This window comes from Salvia hispanica, chromosome 2 (assembly GCF_023119035.1).
Source record: "Salvia hispanica cultivar TCC Black 2014 chromosome 2, UniMelb_Shisp_WGS_1.0, whole genome shotgun sequence".
Taxonomy (NCBI): Eukaryota; Viridiplantae; Streptophyta; class Magnoliopsida; order Lamiales; family Lamiaceae; genus Salvia; species Salvia hispanica.
The window spans coordinates 39781662-39807525 of NC_062966.1; the positions used below are offsets into that span (position 1 = coordinate 39781662).

General features: G+C 35.8%; 5 protein-coding genes across 6 annotated transcripts; 3 read left to right on the plus strand and 2 right to left on the minus strand.

Moving 5' to 3' along the window:
* Positions 1-208: 208 nt before the first annotated feature.
* On the plus strand, positions 209-3031 carry LOC125203858 (B-box zinc finger protein 22-like). Its single transcript, XM_048102357.1, has 3 exons — positions 209-449; positions 1391-1822; positions 2632-3031. Exons 1-3 carry the CDS (start codon positions 267-269, stop codon positions 2878-2880), a joined length of 864 nt encoding a protein of 287 aa, XP_047958314.1. The 5' UTR covers positions 209-266; the 3' UTR covers positions 2881-3031.
* Positions 3032-3093: 62 nt separating this feature from the next.
* Positions 3094-4135, plus strand: LOC125207060 (putative late blight resistance protein homolog R1A-10). The gene has a single exon (XM_048106263.1). It carries the CDS (start codon positions 3101-3103, stop codon positions 4133-4135), a length of 1035 nt encoding a protein of 344 aa, XP_047962220.1. The 5' UTR covers positions 3094-3100.
* A 1514-nt stretch (positions 4136-5649) lies between these two features.
* LOC125207061 (putative late blight resistance protein homolog R1B-16) lies at positions 5650-8300 on the plus strand. The gene is made up of 2 exons (XM_048106264.1): positions 5650-6636; positions 6757-8300. The coding sequence occupies exons 1-2, from the start codon at positions 5838-5840 to the stop codon at positions 8298-8300; spliced, it is 2343 nt and encodes a 780-aa protein (XP_047962221.1). The 5' UTR covers positions 5650-5837.
* Positions 8301-8613: 313 nt separating this feature from the next.
* On the minus strand, positions 8614-9852 carry LOC125207062 (putative F-box protein At3g52320). The gene has a single exon (XM_048106265.1). The coding sequence runs from the start codon at positions 9850-9852 to the stop codon at positions 8614-8616; it is 1239 nt and encodes a 412-aa protein (XP_047962222.1).
* A 3787-nt stretch (positions 9853-13639) lies between these two features.
* LOC125205620 (probable leucine-rich repeat receptor-like serine/threonine-protein kinase At3g14840) lies at positions 13640-21626 on the minus strand. 2 transcript variants are annotated; one of them, XM_048104665.1, is made up of 23 exons: positions 21452-21626; positions 20719-20790; positions 19454-19525; positions 19275-19346; positions 19121-19192; positions 18968-19039; positions 18514-18585; positions 18346-18417; positions 18180-18251; positions 18029-18100; positions 17596-17661; positions 17292-17354; positions 17101-17163; positions 16982-17014; positions 16854-16891; positions 16205-16554; positions 15935-16133; positions 15542-15679; positions 15275-15393; positions 14991-15201; positions 14629-14866; positions 14387-14537; positions 13640-14225 (listed from the first exon to the last, which is right to left on the minus strand). In XM_048104665.1, the coding sequence occupies exons 1-23, from the start codon at positions 21595-21597 to the stop codon at positions 13860-13862; spliced, it is 2829 nt and encodes a 942-aa protein (XP_047960622.1). In that variant the 5' UTR covers positions 21598-21626; the 3' UTR covers positions 13640-13859. The 2 variants fall into 2 exon arrangements, with proteins under 2 accessions (XP_047960622.1, XP_047960623.1); XM_048104666.1 differs by lacking the exons at positions 18968-19039; positions 19121-19192; positions 19275-19346; ... (1 more) ...; positions 20719-20790; positions 21452-21626 and adding an exon at positions 18853-18897.
* Between the last annotated feature and the right edge of the window lie 4238 nt (positions 21627-25864).

Below are 25864 nucleotides of genomic sequence, written 5' to 3' on the forward strand. Positions count from 1 at the left end.
ATATTAATATCGAGAATCATCCAGACTTCATGATTTTCCCGATAATCCGATTTTCGTATATATATTAATATCGAGAATCATCCAAACTTTATGATTTTCCCAATAATCCGATTACTTCACCTCACATCCTGCCAAACTGCGCACACATCGACACTTGTGATCACCCGCTTTCTACAAGTATCAACCTCATGCGCAAAAGCAACTATTCCCCACCGCCCGCACCATCTTCTCTCTCCCGATCAGCCCCACCTCTTCACCAAAAATCAATGAAGATCCAGTGCAGCGTCTGCGAGGCGGCGGAGGCGACGGTGCTCTGCTGCGCCGACGACGCGGCGATGTGCGCCGACTGCGATCAGAAGGTGCACGCCGCCAACAGGCTCTCTGGCAAGCACCAGAGGGTTCCTCTCTCCGCTTCTTCGTCGAAGATGCCCAAGTGTGACGTGTGCCAGGTGAGATCGATCTCGAATTTTGCAGATCTCGGTTGACTGTTCTGTTTTCTGCATTCAATGTGTTTGATGTTTGGGTTGTTTGAAGCTATGAACAAAACCTGATTGAATTGAATGACTATACTTACCTTTTTGTAGCGTTTTCGATGGAAATTGATGATTCGAGCTTCCATAGATGTTTAGTTGAAGACTAGCTAATCTGTAGAAATATTGGAGAACATTATTTCAGAAGGAGGTAGATTTATTAGATTTACTTAATCGTATATACTTAGCTTTTTTGTAGCGTTTTCGATGGAAATTGAACTGTCGTGAGTTATAGCTGTTGGAGATTCGAGCTTCCATAGATGTTTAGTTGAAGACTAGCTAATCTGTAGAAATATTGGAGAACATTATTTCAGAAGGAGGTAGATTTATTAGATTTAAATGATTTGCGATATGAAGTGAACGAACGATAAAATAGACGTTGAGTTGAAGACTAGCTAATAAGTAGACATGGCGGCACGGAACATGGTTTTGGAAGAAGGAAGATCTACTTGATGGAAATGGTTTGAGTTAAGCGAATGAGCGGGAAATGAGAGTTTTTTTTTTACTTTGAATAGGTAAAGTTGCAATTTTACCATAAAACAACGTTAACGTTTGTTTGATGTATTCTTAAAAAATTCGTGACACGTTCAAGACATAATTTTGGAAGGAGGCGGATCTATCAGATGAAAATGGTGGTTTTAACTGCTACTTCTTGTTGATATGATGTTGATTCAGTTAAATAAATAGAGAAAAAGGAAAAGCACGCGTTTGTTAATAAAAGCACGTTGCTTCAAAGTATAACTATCGCAGCTTCTTCTTCATCTCTAGCTTCTAACGGCCAATATGCTAACAATTTAGAACAAATTATTATTTTCTTCGACTTAGCAATAGGTTTTGATATTTGAATTCCATGTATGAAGGAAACAGCAGGATACTTCTTTTGCCTTGAGGACCGAGCTCTACTTTGCAGAAGATGTGATATTGCTACGCACACTGCAAATCGTTTGGTCTCTGCTCATCAGAGGTTCTTGCTCACTGGAGTTAAAGTAGGCCTCGAAGCAGCCAAACTTGATCCACCAGTGTCCTCAGGGACTAAACGTTCTCAATCAATCGATAAAACCTCAGGATCAAACCCCCCTCTTGCTCCGAGGAGTACTACCATGCAGGTAGCAGCAACTGATCAATCCAATAAAACTCTGCCTGTCCAAACCACTGTAGGTGGGGATATTTCATTGTCGAAGCTGCCTATTCTGGGCAGCTCGAAAACTAAAAGCTTTTCACAGTGGGAGTTGGATGAATTCCTTGAGCTTGGGGACTCCGGTCTTGAGTTCATGGATCCTGCGCTATCCAAGGTACGTTCTGCTCGTACAAATATGCGTTTTGGACAGAAAGATGATGATTTTCGATTAGATTCTACTCTTTTCCATCTTGTTATTGCCATAATATTTACTGAGCATGGATGATATTCCCGATTGTAGAGTAATCTAAAGATTAGAAGTGGCATACTCATTTGATGTGAAGTGATAGCTCAAGGTATTGTGTCAGAGAAACCTTTGAAAGATGTATAACATAAGATTTAATGGTGTCATTTTATAAGGTTGAATGGTTTTAACATCTAGTTTTTCTGTCTAGTTTGATAAAGCTTGATGATTTCATAAGTGGTAAAACTGAATACATTTAAATGGGTTTTCTATTAATGGTGATTTTATTTGATCCCACTACAGTGATGATGGAGGTTAGGGCAGTTGAGATTCGGTGTCCCGTTGGGTACCATTTTAATTTTTTTTAAATATAGTTTTACTTTTTTTCTTCAATTACAGTTTCTTCACACTTGTTGGGTGGCACATCACAAGATTTATGAGTTGTTGTTTAGTGTGTTTAGGTAGGGAGAGAAAAATGTGATTAGAGTATTAATGAAATAGAAAAGATAATTGAATGTATTGATGATAGTTTAGGTTTACATTTTCCAAAAAATGAAAGTGTGACATCTAGAATAAAAAAGAAAGTGAGACACCTGCTTGCGGGAACAGAGGGAGTATTTGGAATGCCGTTACCCATTAATCTTATTTCTTTGAAATGAAGAGGAATATGGTTCTTGAATTGTATTTCTATATTTTGTTATATAAACTTAATGCCACCTTCAAATAATTGTATGTTACAGTCGGATCGCTCGTCTCTCCTGAGAGTTACTGATTTGGAGGTCGAGGGTGACGAGTGTCTGGGTCAGTCGCCGAATGCTTTCTGGACGGTGCCAGAGGTTCCATCTTCCCCGACAGCATCCGGGCTTGCCTGGCCCAAGATTCCTCAGACCCCATCCGATTCTGCTGCCTTCGTGCCCGATTCTGCTGCCATCGTGCCCGGTATCATCTCCTTACCTGCACGCTCCCCCGGTGGTGAAAATTTGTTTTGAGTAACCCCTCTGCAATATTACTTTTCACTTATACTGTGTCCTATGTCACATTAGCTAGTTTTGTAGGGCTATGAATATGAGTATTCTTACCAAATAATGTTGAATTCCTACTTGTTAATATTGTATGCAATTTGCAAACAGAGTTGTTTTACTGTGGTCTTGATCATAAACTAACTTGCACCATTCATAATTAGTTAAACAGTCAGTAAGATTAGGTACCATGCTGGGATTTGACGGCTACATGGAGCAGCTTCTGGATGAGCTCACCGGGCATGATTCTCATCGCCGAATACTCCCAATTGTTGGAATGGGAGGCGCTGGTAAGACCACTCTTGCCAGGAATGTCTATGAAAATTCACTCGTGTTATATCGTTTTGATGTTCGTGCTTGGGTTACTGTGTCTCAAGAATATAGTGCAACTCATATGCTGTCACAAGCACTTTCATGCTTTGGGCAATCCGGGAATATAACTGATGATGAACTAGGTATAAAGTTACATAAGTATTTATTTGGTCGGAGATATCTGATTGTATTGGATGATATGTGGAGTGTTAAGGCCTGGGAAGAGATACGGAATTCCTTCCCAGAAAATGGTAATGGAAGCCGAATTATTGTGACCACCAGGCAACAAGAATTGGTTGATTACTTCGGCTCCTCTTCACTCGCTGTGGGTTTTCTTGATTATGAAAATAGTTGGAACCTTTTTTGCGAAGCAACATTTGCAGAACAAAAATGCCCTCCTCAACTCGAAGGTATAGCAGAGAAGATTGTCAAAAAATGCAAAGGACTTCCACTTGCAATCCTTGTGCTCGGGGGGCTTCTTGGAAAAGGACCAAGGACGCAAGAGCATTGGGAGGAAATCGCAAAAGACAAGAGCTTGGTCATGGAATATTCAGATGATGGCGACAAACCATACAACATCTTGTATATGAGTTACAAGTACATGCCTGTTTGGTTGAGATCATGCTTTCTTTACATGGGGCTATTCCCAGAAGACCATCTAATAGACGTGTCCCGTCTTATCAAGATGTGGGTTGCGGAGGGCTTCATAAAACCAACTGAAAACCAGACTTTGGAACAAGTCGCTGAGAGTTACATGAAGGAGCTTGTTGATAGGAATCTTCTTTTAGTTGGTAAGTCGAATGAACACGATAAAGTTTTAAGTTATTGCCTTCATGATCTCGTACGAGAGCTGTGCATAAAGACAGCAAACATAGAAAACTTTTATTGTGTCCAAAGAGACCCTCTAACTTGAGAAAAGCCATCAAGCTTTCAGGCCTCTAATATCAGTTGTGAAAAGTGAAAAGCCCCATTTTAAGTCTAGATTGTTGAAAGTGTCTGTTGGTAAAATTTGGGCGAGAGTAGTACTAGAAAATTCTCTCTTGACATATCAACTTGGCGCTTATATAGACCATGAATGTCCACAATTTAGTGTCATTCTTCTGTCAATATCACTATGTTGGAGTCTGCAAACTTTGATTGTGTCATATAGTCCTACAGTTGTTTTACTATCCGGAGATCTGAAGATGCCACAACTTAGGCATATAGATATTAGAAATCGCCGTTTTTAAACCTCCTGTTGCTGGTGATGTCTTTGTTTTACAAAACTTACGGACACTTAAAATAGCCAAAGAATCGCCATTTTCAGCAAGGAGATGTGGTAAACAGAATACCCAACATTGTTGCAAGAATTGAATATTGCATGTGACATTGAGCGGTGTTTCCGTCTGAATAATATTGTCCGCTTAAGCAAGCTTGAAATCACTAACGATTCAATGCTTCATAGGAGTTCCATCTGTGGGTGATTTTATTAAAACTGCCGGAGTTCTTTGAGGAGCTCACTTTGGTGGAATGCTATATGGCGTGGAGTGGCATGGAAATGATTGCCTCGTTTGCCTCATCTCCGACTTCTTGAATTGAAAGGAATTGCAGTTAAAGGATCGGAATGGAATTTTGTTGATGAGAAATTTCCAAGCTTGGAAACATCTGACCATATCTATGAATATAAGTCTAATTCATTGGATTGGGACAGGTCCAATTTTCCATTGTTGGAGACTCTTCATCTCGATAGTTTACATTCTTCTGCATGAGATAGCACCTTTGGATATTGAGAGATACCCACTTGAAAAGATAACTGTCTCTTGGTTGTTCAGAATCAGTAGAAATGTCAGCAATAAAGATACTGAGAGGAACAAAGAGGATCTCGGAAATCAAGCCCTTCAAGTCGTAATTGGGAGCAACTCACCAAATCTTCAGAACACTACACATTCCCAAATCTTCAGATCTGCGGGTAATTTGGAATGACAAACATGCATTTTGATTCTCTTTTATTAAGCATTTCTACACACGTTGTCTCTTCTACACAATTTCATAATTTACACATTTCAGTTTTAATAAAAGAACTGTAATTTTTAACGCACAACTGATGTGGATTCACGTTTTCATGGTTTAGAGGCATATTTTAGTGTTGGTTTGCTCTTGTAGGAGGAGCTTTGACGAAGAAGGATCAAAGATACCCGCAGGTCGAAAAATGGAACAAAAAAGATACCTGCACGTATCACATGGACTGGGTGAATCAACTCGGAATTGCAGTTCCTATTCATCAAACTGGCCAAAGAGAAGTTCATGCCAGCAGGTCTGAAGCTCTGGAAGGCACGGGACCATGCAAGTGCTTGGTCCACAAGCAAGCTCTTGATTCTCATTTATCACTCTCACAGAGTCGTACCATAATAATAACATAACATTGAAAAAAGTCTATTAATTATTTCTCCTCCAATGGCGAGTTGTAGAATATCCAAGATCAATCTGTTTTCTTCTTTATCTTTCCAGATTCTTTCTCTGCATTATTGATCCTTCCTCTCCTCTCAACTTCTCAGCCTTCCTTCCTCCTTTGATTTTGCCGAGACAAACAACAAAATTTGATCAAACCAGAAAAAAACAGAGTCCTTACATAGTAAATGGCGGCGACGGCTTATGCTTCTCTAGTGTCGTTGTTGAATACTATGGATCTGATCCTGATTCATCCTCACCTCTCGACTTGTTTCGAAAACTACCAGCTCCAATCTCTTCGCGAAATTGTTGATTTCCTTGTCGATTTTGTGGAGAATTATTCAGAAGCTGAAAATCTGATGAGGCGAGTCGCGGATGCAGCTCATGAGGCTGAAGACTTAATCGAAGTCGAAGCTGCTGATCGAATTCGTGGTAAATATACTACCAAGAGTGTAAAGATGCAGCTCCGTCGTCTTGAGAAAATGGTACAAGAGATGAGCTACATCAAGGAAAAAGTCATCAAGTTTAAAGAGGAAACTGGATTCGTAAGATCCATGCGTCGTCCATCACCACCGCCATCGTCATCTTCAGCTCGTTGTGCAGCTAAGAAGACTACCATGCTGGGGTTCGACCGCTATGTGGCGCAGCTTCTGGATGAGCTCATTGGATATGATTCCCGGAGGATACTCCCGATTGTCGGAATGGGAGGAATTGGTAAGACCACTCTTGCCAGAAACGTTTATGAAAATTCACTTGTGGTGTATCATTTTGATGTTCGTGCTTGGGTCACTGTATCTCAAGAATATAGTGAAAGTGATATGCTTTCACAAGCACTTTCTTGCCTTGGGGGGTCAAGTAATAAAGATGATGATGAATTAGGTGAAGAGTTACATCGAACTTTATATGGTCGGAGATATTTGATTGTACTGGATGATGTGTGGAGTGTCGCGGCTTGGGAAAAGATAAAGTCTTTCTTCCCAGAAAACGGTAATGGAAGCCGAATTGTTGTGACAACCCGTCAACAAGAAGTGGTTAATTACTTTGGCTCCTCCTCACTTTTTGTTGATTTTCTTGATTATAAACATAGTTGGGACCTTTTTTGTGAAGTGACATTTGCAGAACAAAACTGTCCTCCTCAATTGGAAGGAATCGCGGAGAAGATTGTCCGAAAATGCAGAGGACTTCCACTTGCGATCCGAGTGATAGGAGGGCTTCTTGGAAAATCACCGAGGACACAAGAGTATTGGGAGGAAATCGCGAAAGACAAGAGCTTGGTTCTTGAATATTCAAGTGAGGGCAGCAAACCTTCTAGCATACTTTATATGAGTTACAAGCATTTGCCTGTTTGGTTGAAATCATGTTTTCTCTACTTGGGATTATTTCCTGAAGACCATAAGATAGACGTGTCGCGTCTTATTAAGTTATGGGTCGCTGAGGGATTTATAAAACGAACTAAAAACCGAAGTTTGGAACAAGTTGCGGAGAGTTACATAAAGGAACTTGTCGATAGGAATCTTCTTTTAGTTGGTGAGTTGACGAAACACAAGAAAGTTCTCTATTATTGCCTTCATGATCTTGTAAGAGAGCTATGCATAAAAACGGCCGAGAACGAAGACTTCTATTGTTTGCAAAGAGAGATAGACGAAAAGAATCAATTCGGAGCGCCATTGAAGTCTAGATTGCTGAGAGTGGTTGTGGATGATCGCGAGAGTAGCCTAGAAAATACGTTCAAACGAGTCAACTTACGTTATGTATCTCGCTCTTACAAAATAAATAGCATGTCGATTCCTTCGTCGATATCACTATGTTGGAGTCTGCAAACGTTGATTGTGAAATACTGGTCTCCGGTCGTTGTACCATTCGAGATTTGGAAGATGCCGCAACTTAGGCACATCGATATCGACCCAATCATGCGTCTTCCTCATCCTCCTTCACGCGACAAAGTTGTTTTACACAACTTACAGACACTCAAGACAGTAGACAATCTCATTCTCACCGAAGAGGCGTGTGTCCGAATACCCAACGTTCGAGAATTGGATGTTGCATACCACTCCTTTGAGGAGCATGCTGAGCTAGGTTGGTCTTTCCATCTGCATAACGTCGTCCGCTTAAGCAAGCTTGAATCGCTAAGCTTACGTGGCACGAGAGAGCAATGCGTAGGCAATCTTTTCGGGAGTCTCACGCTGCCTAATTCCCTCACCGAGCTCACATTAGACAATTGCTATATCGCATGGAGCGGTATGGCAATGGTTGCCTATTTGCCTCGTCTTCAACTTCTTCATTTGAAAGGGCAAGCGATGTTAGGATCGGAGTGGAAGTTTGTTAAAGAGGAATTTCGTGGCTTGAAACATCTTACCATTTCTGATAGTTATGAGCTGATTAGTTGGATTGCAGACAAGTCCAATTTCCCAGTGTTGGAGACGCTTTATCTTTTGAATTTAAAGAAACTTGTTGAGATTCCTTGGGACATTGGAGAGATCCCTACACTTGAAAAAATAAGTGTTGTTAATTGTTCGGAATCAGCGAGGATGTCAGCAATAAAGATTCTAGAGGAGCAAGAGAATCTCGGAAATCAAGATCTTCAAGTTGAAATTGATCGGAGGAACCAGATCCGGGGACTCTACGAGTCCCCGAATCTCCACTTTGTCTGAGAGATTTTAGGGAGAGATTGTAATTCTTTGCCATTACAAAGTGAAACGGATCAAACTTATTATCATGTACCACAGAAAATAAAAAGACAAATATCAAAAGTCATTGTATTTTCATGTATTTCCACTCTACTAACAAAATCTCATTTTCTTAAATCTCGTGCCGAAAAGTTTGTGCTCACTTATCTGGAGACGGAGGAAGTACAAAACATGACCGGGCCCATGAATTAAGCCCGACTCAACTGAATAATTAAAATATGTTGTCCTAACAAAATAACCTTAAATACTAATTAAATAAAACATAAAAAGGACAAGCTCAATGGGGAACATAATCCTCGTATCGCTTGGGGCGCCGTCGGTTGCGCTGTGGTCGTCCAGCAGGGGCTGGCGGCTCTACCTCGTCCGCAATCTGCTCAACTTGTGCTTGTGGTTGCATACGCGTTTGAAACGAGATCACATTCTCGCCTCCAAAATTCTTGAGTGAGAAAAGGCTAGGAGTAAAAATGGTGGCATGGGTAATGTCAAACATACCGACTCGTTGAGTAGTTTCCGTCTTGTTGGAGTAGTAGACGAGGCATACGTCATCCAGAAACATCAAAACATCACCATTTTTGTAAACTTTGATTGGAGCAACAATCATATATTCCATTTCGAACTTACAATAACAATCAATCCTAATCTGGTGCTTGGTCCAAGATTCCTCGACTTGGTATTCCTTCATCGACCAGATGACGAAATATTCGCTTTCGCCTAGAGAGTAAGACAAACAAAGGCAGCCCCCCAAAACACTCAATCTCAAGCACCAAAGAGTTTCATCTCCAGCATGTCCACGTGCATCGGGCGCAGTGAAGATGCTAAAAGATTCTGTTTCAACATCAAAAGCCCAAATCCTAAAGGTTTTATCATCTTTATCAATATTATATACCATCCAATGGGGGTTTCCATTATATACAGTGTAATGATCTTCTGGGTCATTGTCACCGAATCGACAACCAGAAGTCGCGCCAGCTTCAATGCGCCTCCATGTTCCTGTTCCGAGGGTGTATACATGATGATACTCAGCACCCGGATTGACACAGACGACCTTATATTGCCCACTTTTGCTCACACCGAATCCAAAATAAAACCCATCGCCCATTCGGGATACATCAGGGCTGCCGAGATCGATATATTCACGAGTTAGAGGATTGCATATGTAATTATGACGATCCATTTCTGTCCATAGAAGAAGCAAACCATTAGTTTGCTGAACCCAAAATGATCCCCATACATCGAGAGGGATTTGAATATCTGTGAGGCAGTGGAAGCGAAGAGCATCTGCTTTATCTTCGTCATCAAATTCCCAAATGGTGCACCGAGTAGGGTTCTCCTTTCGAAATATGGTGAACGGGGTTTTGATTTTGGATTTGACGAAATCAAAATAGTCCGACTCGAAGAGATCGAGCCATGATTTGCAGACGCATTTAGTGATTGAAATACTTCGGATAGGGAGCCGTGAGAGGATGCTGGTGGTGATTTCTGATGGTAGATTTGCGAAGAAATCTTGCCTCCCCATTAATGGTACAAATGGATGGAAGAAAAAGAAGAAATAGACAATTTCTTATGATCAAATTCTTATGAACAAAAGAGATCGATCATGCCCTTTTTATATGTCAAGAGTGTTGCCATATTTAATGTTTCCACTAATTACGTTTTTGTCTCAATATTTCTTACCATAAAAATACTATATTTATGGTTTAGAATTATGGTAGCATAATATTTCACCAATATAGATTTTTTTTCTATGTTTTATTATAAATTAAGATTTAGAATTACATATAGTAGTACTGTATTAATTTCTATGTATAGATCCTTCATGGATCCACTTGTAAAAAAAATCACACCAACTCATATTGTGAATATGATACGTACAAATATCTTCATTGAAGATATGGAGAAGATTACAAGATATGGAATATATCTTAATTGATTTATTATTATTCCATTAGTTAACTTTATTTTGTTATTTTATTCAAATAAGTTAGTAATTGATTTGTTTAGATTTTAACTTGACAAAAAATGGTGGAAAAGAAAACATAAAAATGGTAGAAAATAATGCACAGTTTTCCGCCAAAAAAGAGCAAAACTGACATTTAAAAAGTTTCAAAAATAACGGTCATATAATGATAGATTCTTATTGTGAAACCTACACAATTCACATGTATATTTATTTTTTCTGTTTTTTCTAATCTTTTAATGCATTTTTTACGTTTTCATCATTTTAGATTTTTTTAAATATTCTAATGCATTTGTAACTTAACCAATTCACACATATGTTTCTTTTTTCTATTTCTTTCAAATTTATTAAAGCATTTTTTTATCTCTTCATCATTTTAGCTTTTATAAATATTTATATTTTAATTCAATATTGTTTCATCATAATATAGTACTTAATTAGTTTTTATCTTCCCAATTCCCTTATAATGCACATCTTTACTATGTTTTTAATACAAAATACTCCATCCGTTCCACAATAATAGAGGCTTTTCTTTTCGGCACAGAGATTAAGAAAAATTGTGTTAGAGTTAAGTAAAGTAAAGGGATAATAAAGTGGAAAATGAAAAAGGTAGAGAAATGAAGAGAGAGAGAAAAGCAAGAGAGAGTAAAGTAGATATAGAAAAACGTATTGACTTTTACTAAAAAGATAAATGACTCTGTTACAATGGAACGTACCAAAATGACAAAATGACTCTAGTACTATGGAACAGAGGTAGTATAAAATTATAAATTTTGATAGAGAAAACAATTTAAATAAAATAAAAAATAAGGTTGTCGACCCCCATATCTGCTAAGTGTTTAACCCAACTCAGAATGAAATCCATGAACGCGAAATTACCAAATGTCACAATTATAAATACACCATTTACATATGATACCACCAAGATAAAAATATCGAAGCTTGTCATAAAATAGCAATTTAGAGGGTACTAATTAGTTATGCACTTGGCCTTGTTATAATTTCCGGGGAAAAAAAATTTGATCATAAGAATTTGTGGATTTCTTGTTTTTCTTCCATCAATTTCAACCATTGATGGGGAGGCAAGCTTTCTTCACAAATCTACCATCAGAAATCACCACCAACATCCTCTCACGGCTCCCCATCCGAAGCATTTCAATTAGCAAATGCGTCTGCAAATCATGATTTGGCTTTCAATAAATCACTACCAACATTTCAATAGCATTTCAATAAGATCGAGCCATGATTTGCAGACGCATATGCTGATTGAAATGCTTCGGATGAGGAGCCGTGAGAGGATGTTGATGCTGATTTCTGATGGTAGATTTGTGAGGAAATCTTGCCTCCCCATTAGTGGTACAAATGGATGGAAGAAAAAAGACAAATTCTTATGAACAAAGGAGATTGATCATGCCATTTTTATAAGTCGAGTGTCATCATATTTAGGGTTTCGACTTTCGTTTTTGTCTCAATATTTCTTACCATAAAAGTAGTATCTTTATGATTGAGAATTATGGTAGCATAATATCTTTATGGTTGAGAATTATGGTAGCATAATATTTCACTAGAGATTTTTTTTAATGTTTTATTACAAATTAAGATTTAGATTCACATATATAACACCGTCCGCCCTCCCTATTAATTGAAAGCGTTTAACTTTTTAAAAAATATAGTAGAAAGTGGATGGAAAAAATTAGTAGAATATACGCCTTACTTTTATATACTCCCTCCGTCCTAAGATAAGTGACCACAAATTTTTCGGCACGGGATTTAAGGAAATGAGGTTTTGTTAGTAAAGTGGAAAGTTAATAAAGTAGATAGAAAAAGTAAGAGAGAGAGTACCAAAAAAGGAAATGAATCACTTACCTTGGGACGTCCCAAAAAGGAATATGAGTCACTTATCTTGGGACGGATGGATTATTAATTTTATGATAAAATGTGAATGAAATGAGTTAGTGAAATTTGTGATCTATTAATAAAAATAGTAAAAAAAAAAAAAAGATTGTCAATTAATTGGTAAAGGCAGAAAAAAGAAATTGATGTCAATGGGAGACGGAGGGAGTTGATGTCAATGGGAGACGGAGGGAGTAATTTTTATGTATAGCAGCTCCTTTATGGATCCACTTATATGGGGGAAGATATGGAGAAGGATTACAAGATACGAAATACTCCCTCTGTCTGCAGAATAAGAGTTCCGGTTTTTCCATTTTAGTCCGTCCGCAAATAAGAGTCCCGGTTCACTTTTACCATAAATGGTAGAGTGAACTACAAAAATAGTCACTGGACTATGCGTTTATCTCGCCAATGAACCCTGGACTTTAAAAATATCCCCTCAGACAACCCTGGACTAAGCGTTTATCTCGAAAATGGTCTTTTTCACTGTTTCGTGACGAAAATACCCTTTTGGGGGGTTTTGGGGGGTTTGGGCAATTTGGTCTTTTTACATTTTAAATTTGATATTATTTCAGTGATGTACTAAATCTGATATTATTTCGAAATTATCATTCTTGATAGTGTAATATATAATCAATAAGGTACGACGACGCCTTAGTTTTAATCAATATTTAATCATAAATAGATCATATAACACGATTTAGTCCGAAATAAATATTTATTTTGTCGTAAATCGTGTTATATGATCTATTTATGATTAAAACTAAGGTGTCGTCGTACCTTATTGATTAAATATTAGACACTATCAAATATTGATTAAAACTATTAATTTGTTATTTAATAATAATTTTAATAATTAAAAAATTTATTGATATTTAAAAGTTGAAATTTAAAATTTAATTTTATAAAATTAAATCTAATATTGAAAAGATAGTAAAAGGGAAGAAGATGATAATTTTAAAATAATATCAGATTTAGTACATAACTGAAATAATATCAGATTTAAAATGTAAAAAGACCAAATTGCCCAAATCCTTCAAAACCCTCCAAAAGAGTATTTTCGTCACGAAACAGTGAAAAATGATCATTTTCGAGATAAACGCTTAGTCCAGGGTCCGTCCGGATATTTTTAAAAGTCCCGGTTCACTTTTACCATAAATGGTAATAGAGTCTCACCTTCCACTAACACATTTCACTCACATTTCATTTAAAACTAATATATACAAGTGAGACCTCTATTCAACTAATTTTTTTTCACCCATTTTTCTTAACATTTTGTTAAAACCCGTGCCACCCGTGAATGTGACTCCTAATGGCGGACGGAGGGAGTATATCTTAATTGATTTATTAATTAATCCATTAGTTATCTTTATTTTGTTCTTTCATTCAAATAAGTTAGGAATTGATTTGTTTAGATTTGGATTTGATTAGGACAGTAAAGAAGTAATGTAACTAAATAAAGAAATCGGTATCATGTTATACATACCATGAATAATGTAAGTTGGTGCTGACAAATAAGTCGGCAACTTATTCTATACAGTTTAATCTGTATAATTTAATCAATACAAAACTTGTATAGACAAATATGAGAATACTCAAAATGTCACAACGCAAACTCAATAATACTGTAAAAAATTCAACAAGATAGTTTCATTTTTCAGCAAAAGTTACCTCTAAAAACCTCTCTTCTCCCAATAGTTTGTATCAAGGGCAACTGGATAGAGATCAGCAGCAGAAGTTGAAGAACCACTCCACGGCGCATCCGCGGAAACAACCTCACTATCAAATGCGCCCATTTCCACTTCATCGGGTTTCGTCTTGCCAGCTGAGAAGCTCGACTCAGAAACGAACTTTGGAACGCCATCTTTCCCCTCGAGTATGCTGACTACAGCTGACATACTCGGCCTTTCCGCAGCTACAACATTCGTGCATATGAGCGCCACGTTGATAGCTCTAGTGATCTCTTCCTTGTTGAAGCTCGACTCTAATCTCCGGTCGACTAGCTCCAACAGGTTTCCTCTCGCCTTCAAGGAATTAGCCTGAGTGAAAATTGGAAGAGGTCTGTTAAATTAGTCTTGGTCCAGAATGTTGAGTTGAAGAAACACATGCCCATTTTTTTTCATTTTTTGTTTATGTGATGCATAATTAAGTTAAACAACATAAATGATTAAATATGTAGTTTTCCTTTATAAAATGTTACCCAGTCAAGAAGATAAAAGCTATCCTCCTTAGGCCTGATGCTACTGTTGCTCCTCCCACTGACAATTTCCAAAACAACAATTCCGAAGCTGTACACGTCGGCTTTATCAGTCAAATATCCTCGCATTGCGTATTCGGGTGCCATGTATCCACTAGCAATCACATATATATAACGAATAAGTTTTGGTTTTGGCAATGAATAATTCAGGCAGGGACAATGAGTGCAGATTGATTTATGCTTACAAAGTTCCAGCAATGCGCGTGCTTATGTGGGTGTTGTCTTCTTCATCCAGCTTCGCAAGCCCAAAATCAGATATTTTAGGGACTAGGTTTTTGTCAAGAAGCACGTTAGTAGCCTTGATATCGCGATGGACGATTTTCAGCCTCGATTCCTCGTGGAGGTAAGCCAATCCTCTTGCTATCCCGATGCAGATCTTTTGCCTCATTGGCCAATCCAGATGCAATTGGTGTTCTTCTGGGCCTATAAAGAGTGATGAACGTAATTAATGAAATTTACAAAAGTTACAAAACATGGCATGGGAAAACTAGTTCATGGATGACATTAAGATAGAAGTAATAATGTTAAAGTTATCGTATAAACGTACCAAATAATGCACGAGCAAGGCTATTGTTTTCCAAATACTCATAGACAAGCAACAACTGGTTGCCTTCGATGCAGCATCCGTACAGCTTAACGAGATGAGGATGTTGTAAGGCGGAAATCATGCCTATTTCATTTATGAATTCGCGGTTACCTTGCTTTGATTTGGAAGATAGCTGTTTCACAGCGATGATGGTTTTATCTAACAGAACACCCTTCAAATATACAAAACATCAGACTTGATAGCGAAATGAATTTAGAAAGTAATGGATACTGAGCTGTCATTACCTTGTAAACGGGACCAAATCCACCTTCGCCAATCTTATTTGCAGGATCAAAATTGTTTGTGGCCGCTCTGATTTGCCTTAGAGTAAATTTCCCCGTGTTTAGGTCAAGTCCCTTCAAATCTGTAAGAAGCTTCGTGTAAATCAAAGAGCAGTTCACACGACTACTAAGTTCCGTATAAGAAATAATTCACATCACATTTGTAAAATGTTGGACTAAATTTGCAAAAACAAATTAAATAGGATCTACTATGTCCAAAAAATCCATTACCATGATACATCGAGTGTTTGCCCCCCAAACAGCCCTTCAACCTCAGAATAGCCACAAGCAACACAAGTGCGCAAATAGCTGCCATCGCAATACCAACTTTGGCTCCTGTCGAGATGCTCCCATTCCCAGGCTTATAAGCTGGACAAATTAATATATGGGTAGGGTAAGATTACATGCAAACATAATCTCTTTATTAGTTATCATCAAATATGTAATTGTTAAAAGCGGCACTAAGATTTTGGTGGATAGCCGGAAGATATTTGAAAACTTCCAGTACAAAATGAAACTGGTAAATTCAAATGCAACCAACGAAATGAGAACATGCAGAAAAGAACTTGTTTTCTTTTTTAGTTTTTTTGATGTGTTCTATCGCTAGAACCAGATCAAACTTACTAGCATGTACGACAGATATGGCTGAAATGAGAGGACCATATACGGATCTATCAGGAAGAGAAGTTGTTCCTTTTCCAGCCCAATAAAAGCGGATCTCCAAGTTGTGATCACCAACAAATGCTGGATAGGACATTGTTTTTGGTTTATATACCGCACCAGCTTCCTTCTCAATGTTGAAATCCTTCTCAACCAGTTTTCCCTGAGTTACAATATTTTCAAAATCATCAAGAATGAGTTTGGCAAATAAATGGGGGATGTTTAGATGAGAACCTGAATATAAATATCAAAAACACGCCTTCCGTAAATTGTGTCATTAGTGAACATGATCTCCGCAAAGTGGAGATTCACATTGTAATTTCCATTTCTTAAACAAAATCCATAATAAGTCAATGAGAGGGGGGAAAGGCGTGCTGTGGAGTAAAGATTAGATTCCGGCCCTGAAATGTTTACGTCGCTTGATGCAAAAAAACTGTTTCCATATGTTTCAGGATTCCAGAACTTTCCCGTGCTGCTGAATCCCCATTTTTCACCTTGGTAGAAGTTTCCAGAATTGATATCTGCTTGATAATCACCATAGTTTTGGTTGCTTCCACAATTTATATGGAAAGAGTGGAAATCATCTGAGAAAAAAAAAACATGTTATGAAATTTTAGAGTAGGAATATTCCTCAATAATTTACACATTTAGAGTTGTTTTACACAAACTACCTTAACGGCTTGATCCTATCATCACCCCCCCATATAAAAACACAAAAAACAACTTCTTTTTTTTCTAAATAAGCAAAATCTTGAACTTTTACCTCTGCAATCCATTCTTAATCATGAACTAACTTTTAGTTTGCCAAGGAGGTGTATTCAGTTTCCAAGGATGACTAATTGAATAAACATCGTCCATTATATACGAGTGAGTTGTCACTTACTTGGCCTGCACCGAGGATTTACGCAATAGGGAGTACCACTGCCAAAAGAACGCGATATTAAGATTCATGCTACATTGAATAATGCGATGTTTAAGTGAAAATGCACCAAAGAGAAATCCGCAACTCACCTGGCGTTTCCATTTGAGTTGGCAAACAAGTTTCTGAAAATGAGTGGCGATATCTAAGTCAGTATAGAAAATCTGGACACAGCGTACACATAACGATGAGCATTAAATAGTAATCTCACGGGTTGTTTCCCGCGCAATTTGGTACTGGACTTAGAGATGTGAAGTTGTTGTAGGATAGGTCGCTGCAGTCAAATGGTAAGCTTTCAATCAGCTATGTTGCTACAAGAATTTTGAGCAACAATTATCATTCCACTTCCATGATAAGTGGGAAATATAAAATATTAAGTTCGGGATGGAAAGGGAACCTCACATTTTTCCCTTATCTTCGATCAATTGTGGCACTGTCCCGTTAAGGAAGTTCCCAGTCAGGTAGCTAGAAAACAAACATCTCAGGGTTAGCAATTCAACCAAATTTGAAATTCAGAACTACCAACACTCAAAGTAGACATAAATCATCATGCGAGGAGAGTTGAGCCATATAATTACCAACTACGGACCCTATTGACAACAACTGCACCATATGAAATATCAGGACAGCAAAATAAAAAAGCATTATTACTCTTTGATTCAGAGAACTAAAAAGAAATGCTGAAAGTTTTCAGACAAACTCTTACATGTCTCCATTTTGACCACGAAGATTTTGAGGAATCTGTCCTGTTAATTTGTTGAAACTTAGATCTCTGCACAAGAAATGGTGATTTTTAAAGAAACTACAACAACAGGTCATGGTAAGGAATAAAGTTGTTATAGTATTTTACTTTACATTAACATTTTGGTATGTAGCAATGTTACCAATGTTTTCCAGCCACAAATCATTCCAAACCTTTCTTAATAATAGTAGTCAAAACAAGACAACTTAAGCTTAAGGTTTCTGATTATATTGAAATAATTTGCACGGACCATCCAATAATCAGACCAAATATATCTAAATGATTGGATTCTAAATAGATTACTAAAATTGCCATCAACTGTCACTGAATCAAATGTATTTTAGCTTTCAATAATACATAAAAAAAATAGTGCCACCAAAAAAACCATTGTACTAACAGTGAATCGTCAATCTTCAGTTGTTCAATATATCCCGGTAGTTCCCCTACAATATTGCAACTCCTTAATATCCTGCACAATAAGAACCAATGAGTCGCACAAAAGAAATGACTTATAATCTAATAAAGCAATGGACAAATATTGCACTCACACTTGTTGCCAATCAGTAAAGGTATTAAGAATGGGGAAATCTGATTGATTCCCATTGAGGTCACTGATTCTTCTGCAGTGTGGAATCATCGCAAATACAGATATTGAGTCACAAAGAAAAAGGAAAATCTTCTTTCATATTGACGAACCTTTAAAACCAAACTCACAGGTCAGTTAACTTGGTAAGAGAAGTAAGGTTGGAAGGGATCGGTCCACTCAGACCACTAGCCTGAATCTCCCTGTGATATTGATTCAAGTTTAAAGTCGTCGATGAAAAAAAAAGTACAGAATTCCGAAAAAAGTGAGCGAGTGTATTAAATGACCAAATGCCTTACATTCTCTCGATATTTATCCAGTTCTGGATATAATTTGGCACGCTTCCTGTGAAGTTGTTGTCACTAATTCGACTGCATGCAAGTGATGGTTACACGTGAAGCAAAATCAAGAATTCAAACGAAAAAAACAATGATAACCTGAATTTGTCCCCTCAGTAACCTTTCATCCCAATTATTTTTAGTACATAATGTATGGTTCAGAGTTAGGAAAAAATTCAAATTTTCATGATTCTACTATCAAGCATACAACCAACTGAGATAAATAAGTACAAACACTTACAATTATAATTTATATGGATAAACCCCAAAAAGAAATTAAGGTAGAGTTAGGAAACTTACAAATCTGTCAAAGTGGTAAGTTTTGCAAGGCTAGGAGGTAACTCTCCAGTGAAATTATTTATAATTTATATGGATAAACCCCAAAAAGAAATTAAGGTAGAGTTAGGAAACTTACAAATCTGTCAAAGTGGTAAGTTTTGCAAGGCTAGGAGGTAACTCTCCAGTGAAATTATTGGAATTAAACAACCTACATGAGGAAAATGCAATAAAATCTTCATAATTTATTAACCACCAAAATAAGGATAGAAGAGAGGGTTAAATTATTCACAATCTTCTAATTCGAGGAAGATCCCCAATCTCCCCAGGCACATTTCCTGTAAACTGATTAGCCTCCAAAACCCTTCATAGCAACAAACAAACACCCGTAAATGCAAACAAATTGAAGCTGCAATTGATGGTAAAAGAGGAAGAGATGTTGGTACAGCTCTTCAAGCGAGGTGATGTTGCTGTATTCTTTTGGAATTGGACCGGAGAGACGGTTCCCCAGAAGAGAACTGCAGTGGGGAAAAGCATCGATCCCTAATTAATTTTGATTGCTTTGGGGGGAATTAGGGATTGAATTCGGAAACGAAATTAGAGAGGGAGATTAGCAATCACTTACATTATTCGAAGGGATTCCATGGAGCTCCAATTTGGAGGGAGGCTGCCATTGATGAAGTTCCGAGTAAGGTCTCTGCATCGAATCAGTTAAACCTTTGCTTATTCTCGCGCCAAGACTATATTGAATAAACGGATATCTTTTTGTGTTTTTTAAATTATTTATTCTTTTGTTATAATTTTCTAAAATGAAAATGTCGATTTATTCTTTTATCTATTTATTTGAAGTTAGAAATATAATTAAATTACAATATGATTTTATAAATTAGTGATACTAATAATTACTATTTTTTAAAGTACTAAAATAACAACACAAATCATATTAATAGTATATTTTTATAAAGTAAAACACAAAAAATTAGACTTTAATGAAAATGGTGAGGTTGAAAAAGTTAGTGGAATGTGGGTCCTACCTTTATATATTAGTTTTATAATAAAATGTGAGTAGGAATGAGTTAGTGGAATATGGGGTCACTACCAAAAAATGGTAAAAGTGAAGTGGGACAAATTATGTGGGACTAATTCAAAATAAAACTCAGGACCGAATTATCCGGGACGGAGGGAGTACGTTTTTATAAATAAATGACTCTAAAATTATGCAACTTTAATTTTTATATGATTTGTCGGTGTGGAAGAGCGCTCGCGCACACGAAAGACCATCTCTAAGTTAAAATCCGACAAAAAATCACACTTTACTAATTTTTTTTGGCACGAAGATTAAGAAATTGTATTGAAAAATAGGATAGAGAAATAAAGTATGGACGATAAAGAGAGAATAAAGTGGTAATGGGATAAAATAAGAGTGATTAGATGTTTTGTTTTTAATCAAAATGAGAAATAACTCAACTAAGTTGAGACATTTCAAAAGGAATGCGACTCAACTTAGTTGGGACGGAGGGAGTAATGTAAATAACGGTTTCAAAGTAATACTAACAATAACTATAATACTCCCTCCGTCCCGCTTTAGGAGTCCCGGTTGATCAATTTTGGGCGTCCCGCTTTAGGAGTCCCGGTTGAGATAAATTAATAAAAAATGCCTACAAAGTGTTAAAAGTGGGTTCCAATATCCACTACAACTAATAAAAAAGTGTTAAAAGTGGGTCCCAACATCCACTATAACATTTATTTATTGGACACTCAATTAAAAGTGGATCCCAACATCCACTACAATATTTATTTATTACACACTCAAATACTTTTTTCTTAAAACATGTGTCCGACTCAACCGGGACTCCTAAAACCGGACCGAGGGAGTAATAAGGTACTTACATTTCATCTAGGAAAGGGAGGCCAACGAGCTCTACGGGGAGTGACCCATTAAGATTATTATTCTTCAGAATACTGCAATTGTACATTAAACATACTCAAAATTCTCATAAGACTATAATTAACAATACATATAGATCGACCATAAATTAATAACAACACATACGGATTAACGTTGCTACTGATTCTGATATTGCTAAAGCAAAACAACAATATTGAAATATTTATCATTGATGGAAAGTCATTTAACAACACATACAAATTAGAGTTGACACCAATTTCTATGTTAAATCAAAACAACAACGAAAAAATGTTACTCCCTAGTGATCGAATAGTCAACACCGGTATCTTACAATTTGCTATTATTTGCCATCTGTACAATTAACAACACATACAACATACATGTAGGAACGGAGCCAGAAATTCTATATAGGCGGGACAAAAATACATATATAGATATTTTAAGAATTAGAGACTGGGCAATATATAGAAAATTTTAAAAAATTTTAAAAATTAATGATCAAAATAATATAAATAATTTTTTTTAGCTAGGGCAATTGCCTCTTGTGATGCTCAAATAGATCCGTCCCCGCCCCGCAACCGATTTCGGCCCCGCTAAAGCAAAATACTAGCGACAGAACATTCGTCGACCGAGCATACATATCGACGGACCCCTTTGAATTGCAAGAATGACTAGTTAAGCAAGTGGATTAGAGTAGTAGAGTAAGTGACTCACATCCGAGTAACATGACAAGTAGTAGTACCATTCCCATTGGAGGTAATGTTGCAATATACTCCTTTTTCTTCATCTTTAACACTAGCATCCCACCATGGGAGATCATTGGTGCATGGATCAACTTCCCCATCCAAATTCCAATCCATCTTCCCCAGCTTCCTTGCTACCACCGACAAAGCTTGTACTAACCCCATTTTGAAAAACAAAATGTCAAAAAAATTTACACAAGAAATTGAAACAAAAAATATTGATCATGATTAAAAAAAGCAGAAAGAGTAATTAACTAGAGCACTTATTAATCATAGTAGTACTTACATTCTTGAGGAGGCAAACAAGATGATGCCACATAATTAGCAAACCCCAGAAACCAAATCAATGCTATAAGCCTTGATGCCAACAACATCACTTTGTAAGATTTTGTAAATTTGATAATTTGATCAAGAAACGATATGAACAATGTATATGTATATGCATTTCAAGAGATGATTGTTTATATATATTTTGAAATGAATGTGTGTAAATTTTAAAATAATAATAAAATGGGACCAAGACTTTGACATGGCTTAGTGTACATTTCAGAGCAAGCCATTTTTGAAAACATTTAAGAGAGTTAAATGCAATTTGAATACTTAAAAGCGACAGCAACGAAAGCTATGTTAATCATTATCAGATAAGCTTAGATATTTGAATGTATTCTCAAATAGTTCCTCTGACTAATACTCTAAATACGATTAGAATTATTTATTTTAATTCTAATGTTTAAAAAGTTGTTTTAATTAGCCTATAATTTTATAATATATATATAAATCAAAATTCAATCCGTTCTTCTATTTAACTATTTATTAGGAACAAACTAAATATATCATCTAAGGTTTGTGTTAAAATGACAATACCTCTTAAAATGACATCGTGAGACCACGTATTCAGCAATATTATAAACACTACACAGCAATAGTATAAAGGCTACACAACAATCTATATTGCTGTCTAGCGTATTGGACACTGCTGGTCGAGAAAAAATTACCGTAAATTGCTGTCTAGTGTATTAGATATTGCTGGCCGAGAAAATTTACCCTTGAGTATTTTTTATGATTGCAACATGGCAACTGATTATTCATCTGCGTGTACAAATGATTGACTAGAAATGGTAGTATGGTATTAATTTAAGAGGTGTTGTCATTTTAACGCACCCGACTCATCTAATATAGTAATTATTTAAATTCAACAAATTATATTAAGCGCATCATGTAATTATGTATGCAAAGCTTTAAATCAATTATTTTTGAAAAAGTAATGGACTAATGGTATAGGCTTAGCTACGTCACTATAATATTTTTCTGTTTTGTGGACTGAGTCATTTTGCACTTTATAAATACTTTTTTCTGTCAGCAATTTAAATCCATTTACGTTACCTATAATTGATTAATGCATGCATGTACTATTGTCCCATTGAATATTAATAACTTCAAGACAGTGGACCCAATTACTTTTATCTAGGAATTATGATTAATGTGACATTTCTATCATGACTCACACAATTATCTTTACTATTGATATTAATACAAGTCATAACAAAAAGTATATATAAGCATCCAAAACCACTTAAATTTAAGAAATTAGTTATTTAAATTTATTTTCATTATTTGTACATCTATTTATATTTCTTTTCTTGTTATATACGTTAAAATTAATATATAAATATAAAATAAAATAGAATTATCTGGAATGGAGGGAGTAAAATTTTGCATGATTTGAATTTAATTAAAAAAATACTATAATTAAAAAACAAGTTAGAAACAATACATAAATAAGCTATTAAAATTATGTGCACCAATGGCTTCTCCCAATAGTTTGTATGTGATATGTCTATTAAGTACAAACATACTGAAATATTTTTCTAAATGCAGTACAAAACAACAGAAATTCTTTTAACTGAGTTAATTCAGAAAATTATGACATGGCATAGTAAATGAACAATGAATAATAAGTAGAGGTTATATTTAAAAATAAATGAAATCACATGATAAAACCTCACCATCAAAACAAATTTAAACTAACAATTTAATAACAACTCCATTGGGAGTGCCCTAATACCAGCCAAAAGATTCGGATACAAAAGGTCCAAATAATAAAACCCAAAATAGAACATAATTAGGAAATGTTGGGCTATGAAAAAAATGTATAGCCCACATAATGATAGACAAAAAAATAGTTTCAGTGATGAGAAAACTGAACTATCACAAAATATAGCAATCTAAATTGGAGAAGAAAATAGTTTATCACATTATGTTGCAGAAATTCATAGATTCCTCATTGTAGTAAGGCATGGTATCAACACCATAAGGGTCAGTACGCCGTCTACGCTCGTAATTATAGTCGTAGTTGATGTTGTTTGGAGTGTAGGAATAATCGGGAAGCGCCCGAGTTGGATAGTCGAGTGGGTGATAGGAATCTCGGTAGCCACCATAGTCGTAAGATTGGACTCGGGCTCTTGGATGACGGAGATTTGCCAACACGACTTCCGCATGTCCATTGCATCTCGTTATGGCCTCGAGGCAATAATTCGGGTCGACTTGCCCCACGATCGTTGCCTGACTCTTCTCAGCATCCATTGTGATATCGTAGGTTCCTTGCAAATAATTATCGTGAGATGGATTTCTTCAAAATTGTTAGATACTATATTAATCATATACTCTCTCTGTCCCATTAGAAATGAAACGTTTTCCTTTTTGTTTTATCCCATTAAAAATGAAACGTTTCTTAAAATAGAAATAACTTTATCTCTTCTTTAACTCACAAAAGAACACTATATAAAATCCTGTGCCGAAAAGCAAACGTTTCATATTTATTGGGACAGAGGGAGTACATAAAAAGTTCATTACCAGTGATTGAGCCTAGTATGTCCATGGTGTGTCTCGTGCATGGGTCGCATCGAGGGTGCACTTTTAGAACACAGCGCTGCAATTTCAAGAGCATGAACATTAGTAAAATATGCAATAAATGGGAAATAATAGAAGAAATTGAGAATAAATTTACCAAAGTTGCGTAATCATCCATGAGGGGAAAATTCTTGGTGAAATGCTGCAATTGATTGTAGTAATTTGATTTAGCTACATATAATGAACTGATTTAAATCGAAGGGAGATAAATTGAGCGAAAAATTGAAGTATCATATACTATTAAGGAAGGTAAATTAAATGAGACTTCTAAAAGAATAAAATATATAGAGAGAGATTTGGAACATGCATAAATTAATATTTAGGACATATATAGAGTTGGATACTGTTTCCAAAATGGAGAAAAGTATCTTTCTCAAACTTAACAATGAATAATTCGTGTCTTCTAATTTGTAATTTGAAATTCATAACAATTAAAACAAATTGTGTCATTTATTGTAATTTTTCTAGCAGAATTTATAATGAAGCAATTAAATTCTATCGACGATTTCAGTTAATCATCTATAAATCACAAAAGTTGAAATTAAGAAAATTTAAGATTAAAAACTAGTATTCACATAACATTTCTCTATACATTTAAATCCAAATTCTCCATGTTTTTAGGGAAGAAATATGAAAGGAAGACTTACCGTTAAAACTTAGAAGTGCAGAGGTTTTAGGACAAAATGAATAGGAGAGGATATAACTCGAAATGAATAGGAGAGACTCTTTTATAAGTAGGTGAAATGAATTTTTAATGGGCCGAGCTTAATTAATTTGATCAGATCATGACCTAATTTACTTAACTTAACTTAATTTAATTTACTTAGTTTTATTTACTATTTGGCTTAAAGGCTTAATTAATTTAATTAATGGGTTTGAATTTAATATTTGGCTTAATTAATTATATATTTTCTCATACAATAATTTTTTATACTGTATTATATATAGCATGATTTACATGATATTCAATACTAGTTGGCATGACTCATTACCATATGATTAACCATCTTGGATTAAGTTGTGGAATTATTGTAGTTGAATGGGATGACTAGTATTAATTATCATTAGACCATTCATCTATGATTTAATTGTAAGATTCAATCTTATAAATCACACATAATACATATTTAATCATGAGATATAATTTAATCTTTCTCAAATCTTGATGTTGATGGTGCCCATGAGAAGGATTATAATTTGGATTAGTTACGTAACTAAATGAAAATGAACAATACTACCTAACTTTCGTTTAAGATCATGATTTTGAAGAAAAACAATTCTGAACTAAAATTTTGAAAATAATACCCTACAGATTTGAATAAGAACCATAAAATGAAAGATTTCGCAAATATTGATTCCTCAAAAGAAAGATTTGGCAAATATTGAATCAATAAAAGAAAATTTTGGTAAAATTTAATTTATTTACGGACAATGAATCCTCAAAAGAAAGATTTGGCAAATAATGAACCATAAA